At 37.6% G+C, this 8,429-nt stretch overlaps 1 protein-coding gene across 1 annotated transcript in view; it reads left to right on the top strand.

The window, feature by feature from the left end:
• The window catches only part of PPA2 (pyrophosphatase (inorganic) 2), a gene marked incomplete in the record, with an annotated part of 20,009 nt that overhangs the window by 4,450 nt on the left and 7,130 nt on the right, over nt 1-8,429 (top strand). Inside the window, 5 exon segments of the mRNA XM_015831994.1 lie at nt 1,246-1,365; nt 3,164-3,250; nt 4,548-4,674; nt 6,095-6,222; nt 7,823-7,908. Of these exon segments, the coding sequence (XP_015687480.1) occupies nt 1,246-1,365; nt 3,164-3,250; nt 4,548-4,674; nt 6,095-6,222; nt 7,823-7,908 (548 nt within the window).

The raw sequence follows: 8,429 nt of genomic DNA, 5'->3' as shown, positions 1-8,429 counted from the left end.
GAAGACCTTGACATCTTGTGGATTGTGGGCCATCAACGGTGTGTCCGTAGATGGCTGATGAGACCGATGTTAGCACGGAATGTTCTGCCACATACTGAACAGAGAAATGTGGACACTGTTGCTTCAGCATTTGCAGCTCTGGCTTTACGGAGTGCTCGCTTCTCTTGTGCCAAGATTGTCCTCCTGTGTTCATATGTCTTGGCACCCCTGGTAAACAAGGGTACGCCATGTCGGTCGATCATGCGCCAAAAATTCCCAAGAGATGGTGTCGATATCCAGGGACTTGAGAGATGCTTTCAGCGTGTCTTTGTATCGCTTCTTTTGTCCCCCGTGCGATCGCTTTCCTTGAGACAGCTCACTATAGAAGAGCTGTTTAGGTATGCGATGGTCTGGCATCCTTACAACGTGGCCTGCCCAGCGCATCTGGGCTTTCATCAACAGAGTGTAAACTGATGATAGGCCTGCTCTGGAGAGGACATCTGTATCTGGTGTCTTATCCTGCCACCGGATCTGAACATGTGCTGTCACAGTGAGACTAAAGAAACTGTATGGTATCATTCCTGTGCACAAAATAATTGTGTTGTTCAGAACATGGAACAACCAATCCTACTTAAAATATTTTGTCAGGTTATTTTGAGTAGTTCATGTTGCAGTTGAACAAAACTGAAAATATTTCCAATGTCCCTCCACAGAGAACAATGGAAATTGAAAATAAACTACGTGCTTTCTAATCAAATGGCTGCAAATATAATGGAGTGTTAACCTATGCTGAGTGCTACTTACTTCCAATCTATGGAAAATTACTTTAAAAAATCCTTTAATATTAAAGATACAGTTTCCCAGCAATTTCCCGTTGATAGTTTCTATCCAGTTTCCCACTGTCTGAATATTCCTCCAAACTCAGGAATTAACAATGTATTATTATTTCATGTTTGTCACGCTCAGTAAGTCTTCTTCCAAATCTCACCCAAAAGCTCTCTTTAGCATTCTACTTTAATATTCTTGAATTCTAAAAATTAGAATAGTGAGAAATTCCCATCTGCAGATCTATGATTTCTTTTCTTAAGTTACAAACATAATTTAAGTATTCTGTTTTTATCTTCTGCTTTTAGAAAATAACTAAATAATAAATTGAAATATAAAGTCTGAACTGAATTAAGTTTTTTCAATCTGGGAGTAAATAGTTGAGCCATTTATTCATAATCTCTCCCAATTTTTTTCCATCCTGTTTTATACTACCTTCAGATTGCCACCAAGGAGCCACTGAATCCTATTAAGCAAGATGTAAAGAAAGGCAAACTGCGATACGTAACAAACATTTTCCCCCATAAAGGCTATATTTGGAACTATGGGGCCCTCCCACAGGTAATTTTTTGGGATTTCTTCATTTATGAAATTTATAATTTTACCCTGCTTTTTTCTCAGTTACATCCCTTCATATATCCTATGTATTTTAAAAGTGCAGAGTAGAGTGAGGAAAACATAGACACTGGTTCGGTAATAAATTTGGAATGAGGGAATGTTCTGCAAGCCGCATTCAAAATAGAATTGATTTCAAAATAGAACATATACCTCAATGTGATGCTCTCTCATTATCAAAATGGGAAAAAGAGAACTTTGAGTATAAACTGGGTTTAGCCCAAAGTATTTTTTTTCAAGATGCATTTGTAGTATAGACCAATTTTTTGGCAGCTAAGAAATAATGTAAAAAAAGGGAAATGGTGTCTTCTTTAGCCTTCTTGAGCTTCATTCCTAATTTTATTATTAGAATGACATAATAATTTGAGATTTACTTGGTATTTGCATCTGAAAGTTGATGGATCCCCTGTGTTGGCCCACTGCAGATGGAGGCTGCAGTTCTTGGAATTCTCAAATAGTGGAGAATTCTGGGAATTGTAGTCCTGATTTATCCAGAGGATGCCAAGATTTGAGAAGACTATTCCATCTTCCAACTATACCAGGAACATAGAATCTTTGGACCTCTGAATGCTTTTGAAATACAACTTATAATAGCATAGAGTTGTGGGGATCCATAGAGGACATCAAGTCCAATCTTCTGGACAGTGCAGGAAACCAGATTAAAACATTCCTGATAGACAGGTGTCTTGTCTCTGCTTGAGAGAGGGGAGCTCAGCATTTCACTTGGTAACCTTTTGCTGTTAGAAAATTTTGCTAATATTTAACTGGAATCTGCCTTCCTATAACTTAAATCTGTTATCCATTTTTCTATACTTTGGCCTCAATTCTCTGAGTGACAGCCTTTCAGATGTTAATTCAAGTATTCCTCTCCTTGTCTTTTCTTAAATATAGACATACCTAGTTCTATTAGACTCTTTTCACAAGACTTAGTGACAGCTTCCCTGATCATTCTTATTGCTATTTTCTGAATTTGTTTCAGTTTTTTTGAGTGCAGTTCAAATACAATTTTGAAGCCAATTCCCTAACTGTTACCGTATCCTATTCAGCTCATACTTAAGTAGATCTTAACTCAGAATACCATGGGTTATTTTGTCTCATGCTTAGTTGAAGTGAAAACATATTATATCCCAGAATTCCACCAACTGTTAAGTAAATTACCTGATCAAAAAGTGACATGAAATTTGTTTGAAAGTTTAATTCTTGACAAATCTGAAAACTGACTTGGGAAACCATTTGGTAACCATTTTGAAAATGTTAACAGATCAATCATTTTACAATCTGCTCTTACTTTTCCAAATATTGATGTCAGAATGATGGTCTATATCAGCTTTTAAAGACAGGAAAACATTTGTCTTTCTCCAGTAATCTGGTCTTTAATACTTTTGTAGATTTGTTAAAGTTAATATAGATAGAGGTTTGCTCAGACCATTGGCCATGAAAATGTGTACTTATTCAGTCACAGTAGATATTCCCTGATTCTATTTCTGTGCTCAAGCTGAAATTCTCTTCTTTAAACTAGCTTTAAACAAATGTCTGCTGGAACATCTATTATTTTTTTTAAAAAAAAATATGACTGAGGTAAAATAACAAATGGATACTGTAGTTCCTAGTTGTTTGTTATACTTTCATCATATAAAAAACTTGACCCTCCCCTCTCAGAATGTCAATAATTTGTACAAATGAACCAAGCAATAATAACCAACTTTAAATGGTACAATTTATTTCTTTTTTTCCTCCCCTACAGACTTGGGAAGATCCAAGGCATACAGATGGTAATACAGGATGCTGTGGTGACAATGATCCTATTGATGTTTGTGAAATTGGTGCCCAGGTCTGTCTGAATTACAGAAGCATACTTTAGTTGTGCATACTTTTCTAACATAGCAATGAAGTTTACTGATTATCTGGTTCCACAACTGGACACAAGTCTCCAGACAATTAATTCTTTCTTTTTCGATGAAACTTGACAGGAGATGATTTTGACAACCTGGCTAGATTAGAATATTACAGACTAGATTAGAATAAAGCTTCAAACTGATTGATTGCTCACCTGATTGCCCACTACAGTGCAAAAAGTAAACAACTTCTCTGTATTCCTTAGGCAGGGGTCCCTAACCTGTGGGCCATGGCCCACTACTGGCCCATGGCTTACTGGCCATTGGGCTGCCTGAATGGCTGGCTGATGTGCATGTGTTTGCGCATATATGCACAGGTGCATTGTGGGGCCTGTGCACATAGGCCCCACAGGCGCGAGTGGGGCATTTACAGCCCCACACCCACAAACGTTCCCATGAGCATTGCAATTGTTCGCGGCCCCACTCTCACCAGCGTCATCACAGGTGTTCGCAGACCCCTCTTGCATGAGTGTTGCAGATGTTTGCGGCCCTACTCATGTGGGTGTCTTTGTGAGCATCGCCAGTGATCACAGCCCTACTTGCATGAGCATCGTTGCAGGCGTTCATGGCCCCACTCACATGAGTGTCGTTGCAAGCATCATGGGCGTTCTTTGCCCCACTCGTGGAAGCAGTACTGCGAGATCGTGGGTGTTCGCTGTCCCATCCACACAAGCATTGCCATAAGCATTGTAGGCATTCGCAGTCCCACTCGCACAAACGCTCATGGCCCCACTTGCACAAGCAATGGATGTTCATGCACGCTCTTGTGGGCACAAGCATTCACCCTCCCACAAAACCATCCATTATTTCCTCCCCCCCCCCCGCTCCGGGCTGCCAACCCTCAAAGGTTGGGGATCTCTGCCTTAGGGTTTAAATGCCTGGTTGTTTAGTGGATCATTTGGTAGCTTGAAGCAGTTATCTTTACGTAATGATCTTCTCTAGACTCAGAGTGGTGGCGTCAGCCTTTATTCCTTTAAAATCAGTTGAAATATAAAATCTTGGATACAGTGTTATTGCAGAAAAATGCCACCTGTAATGAAAATATGCTGTGTAGCCTTGATATCAGAATGCTCTCCTTCAAGGTGTTAACCAACTATGTTTTCCTCCAGAATTTTCTTCCTCTCTCCTTTTGTTCCCCATCCTATCTCAACCTATTTTCAGTTCTGTTCCAGTTGATTTTGAACTTAAATAGCGTCTTGGAAACAAATTGTGCAGCATCTTCTATGTTTTAAGGTTCGGACACTTGGTGAAGTTGTTAAGGTGAAGGCCCTTGGAATTATCGGTCTTATCGATGAAGGAGAAACTGACTGGAAGGTCATAGCTATCAGTGTAGATGACCCACATGCTGAGAAAATCCATGGTAAGAATTGTTTAATAGTATTGGATAATAATAATCAATTCTGTCTGGTCTACATACCCAATCTCTTTAAACTGTCATGGCTTTGTCTTTTAGGGACTTTTGGATATGGCATTCTGAAGGGTGCCCAAAATTTCTACTAAGTGACTTCAGCCTCTCACTTTCACTTTTAACTGCTTGATCCTTTTGGGTGATTTTTTCTGTTTTTTTCTCTAACCATTAAACTCCTGGGAACTCCTATCTCTCTTGCTTGTATCCTAGGCAACATCTCCCTTTTACCTCAAAGTCATTCCTACATTCCATTAAGTAGGGCCCATGGACATCCCTTCCCCATGCTGTCCACCATACTTGCAGCTCCAAATGACAATTTGACGTTTTACATTTTTAAAAATACATTTCAGTTTGAAAAATAAACTTTTAGTGACCCTATAGGGAAGAGACATCCTTTGGAAGGATTGAGGGCTGCACTTGGACTTTAGGTTTAAATAAATAATTATATGCCAAAAAGTAGGATAAGGAAGTGGGTATGATGACAATCCCTAATTTTAACTTAAAATAATGATTACTTGTGACTTTAATTATTTAATCCCCATCATACATACACTTGGTTTGAAGGCAACTTTTACAGAGGTTCTTGGGAGATTGAAAACAAAGCTTTCAGTCTGTGTATACCGACCTGGGTTTTCTAAGTGATTTCTTGAATTATACAGAATGCATAGTGCAGATTAGTATTCATTCCTTTGGTTGGACAGATGCTTTACTATCCTAAATCAGTATCATTAATTGGATTAGCATACTAAAGTATACTTAAGTTCAGTGTGTTTATGAACTATTGTGATTTATTGTTTAATACACTTTATGTAACAGACCATGGTTAGCTCAGGCCATTCCACAGACCATGGCTGAACAAAAGATTGTTGCATTCTGTGTTTCAGAATAGATGATTTTTAGATGTTTTAGTTGCTCTGGAGCTTCTTAAATCCCTTGCCATGGAGACGAAAATAAGTAGCTGTGTCTCCAGACACAATTTTGGAACACTGAGCTTTTTAAGAAAGTATTTGCATTACAAGGTGCTTAATCGGTAGCCAGTTTATCAAATTTTCCAGTCTGCTTCATCCAATCTATCTTCACTTTGTATAAGAGTCTCTGTGATTGTTTTTATAATCCAGTGTAAGCTAAATGCATTCAACAATTACTAAATTATATTCAAAATGTTTGCATGGTATTTCTGTATGTAACATTCTGTGTAAGTAGAGGGTTAAATCTGTAACCCATGCATTTGGGTTTTCATGAGCTCATTAATTGAAATATTTATGACAGATTTATTGCTGTATTGTAATCTTGTACATGTATATTTAGAATGGTGGATTTGGAAGAAGTTGTTATTTAACTTTGATTTTTATGCATTTTTATCCTATTGCAGATATTGATGATGTCAGGAAGTTTTTCCCAGGTTACCTTGAAGCTTCAGTTAACTGGTTCAAACTATATAAAGTCCCAGATGGGAAGCCAGAAAATAAGTTTGCTTTTAATGGGACATATAAAGACAAGGTGAAAAATTGGTTACTTTTAAGATGATAAACTTACTTTATGAACAGTGTATTCTCTGGATAAATGCTCTGTAAGATCCTACAGAATCCCAATCAAGAATATGTAAGGAAGCCAATACTGCAAAACATTTCATAGTAATTCATAATATTTTTCTTCACTTCAAAATATCATGGAGGTACAAATAAAGCCATTCTTTTGTCAAAACATCTCACATGTTTTTATCTATATATTTTTTGAATCTCTGATAGCCCTATGAACTTAGTCTTCTGTAAAGGATCCTCAACTTTATCACAACAGGGATGGGCAACTTGTAATCTAAATGCAGTCCTTGTAGCATCTGAGGTCTCACTGAGGGATATTCAGTGACAAAATGTTCCAATTTCAATAGTGCTATTTTTTTACTAAACCCTCCCCCCATAAGATTGGAATACAAGACTGTCAGAAGTTAAAAAAAAATATTCTCTTCTTAAAAGATTCTGAAAAGATTTTTTTTAAAGGCCAAAGAAACATCTTCAAATATTGGCTGGTTGGGAGATAGAGTTTTACCTTCTGAATTACAAAGAATATTCTGGAAATAATAAGGAATAACATATCTCCCCCAGTTGCAGTAATTTTCTAAGACTGCCTGAGGAAAATCTGGTGATTTTACAGTGCAATTTCAATACAGGTGAGTTTAGGGATAGGGAGAACTTTGGTTTTCAGGTAGTTCCTAGAGACCAGAGTTCTCACTACTCACAAACTCACTTGGTAAGATATCTTCTGTGACTTTCCTTGAAAGTTTGAGCTTTATGATCACCTGTGTTCCTGACCGTGGTGGTGCAGTGGTTAGAATGCTGTATTGCAGGCTAACTCTGCCCATAGCCAGGAGTTCAATCCTGACCAGCTCAAGGTTGACTCAGGCTTCCATCCTTCCAAGGTTGGTAAAATGAGGACTCAGATTGTTGGGGATAATATGCTGACATTTATAAACCACTCAGAGAGGGTTATAAAACACTATAGAGCAATCTAAATGCTATTGCTATTTCCAAATATCTCTTATCCTGAATTGTTTGGCTCCAGCCATGGTCTCCTGGCTCTTCTATGACCTTATTTAGATGTTTTCCAAGATATCAGCCAAAGAACTGATATTTTTAACTTCAGCATATGCTGAACAGCCTTGCTTTAAACATAGCCAAAATAAGAATATAATTCATGAGTTTTTGTTTCAGCAGTATTTCTAAAAGCAGTTTTTCAAGTCTGGAAAAGTTAAGCAGAGTTACTTTTTTCTCAGATAAAGTGTAGCCCCCACTGATTTACATAAACCATCTTAATATGTTCTCTTGTTATGGAATGCACACTGTCATTATTGACTTTCTATTATTGACTTTCTATTTCATGATGGTGGGAGATGTCATTTACTGATATTTGAAAGCTTTGAAGTTTGGAGGTCAAGTAGGTATTAACATTAAAAAAACAGGAATGATTAAACAAAATTTCAAGTTTCAGATTTAATCTTTATCTTGAGTGTTCTTAAAGTTCTCTTTTTTTACATTTTTGACAATTATAATACCTAGCCAATGTTTTCTTTTGTTTTTTCTCCTCTCAATGTTGTTTTAAATAGGCATTTGCTTTGGAAATCATCAAGTCCACCCATGAATGCTGGAAAGCTTTGGTTCACAAAAAGTCTGATGGAGGAGCCATAAAATGGTATGCATCTATCATTGTTTGGTCAAAATCCAATTTAATTAAGGTAATGTCATTCCTAAGTGATGCGGTCATAAAGCATAATGTTACATCATCACTCCAATGTACAATGGCAGTTGTGACAGTTATGGTTGCCTTCATTAAACAAATCCTGTGCAGTAAAGCCACGGCATTATATGATCACCATTTGTGATCTTCTGTTGTTTTCCTCATTGACTTTGCTTCTCTGCAGTGATGGTTGCAAATAGCAATCACATGGCCATAGGACACTATGACTATCTGTCACGTGAAGTGTTAATACCACTTTACAATGCCTTGGTAAGGTCACACTTGGAATACTGCATCCAGTTTTGGTCACCGCGATGTAAAAAAGATGTTGAGACTTTAGAAAGAGTACAGAGAAGAGCAACAAAGATGATTAGGGGACTGGAGGCTAAAGCATATAAGGAACGGCTGCTGGAATTGGGTATGTCTAGTTTAATGAAGAGAAGGACGAGGGGGGACATGATAGCAGTGTTCCAATA

The sequence above is a fragment of the Protobothrops mucrosquamatus genome, unplaced genomic scaffold (assembly GCF_001527695.2).
Source record: "Protobothrops mucrosquamatus isolate PMUCROS unplaced genomic scaffold, P.Mucros_1.0 scaffold_4, whole genome shotgun sequence".
NCBI classification, from domain to species: Eukaryota; Metazoa; Chordata; class Lepidosauria; order Squamata; family Viperidae; genus Protobothrops; species Protobothrops mucrosquamatus.
The sequence above is the reverse complement of the archived record's forward strand: the minus strand, read 5'-3'. Positions and strand labels throughout refer to the sequence as shown.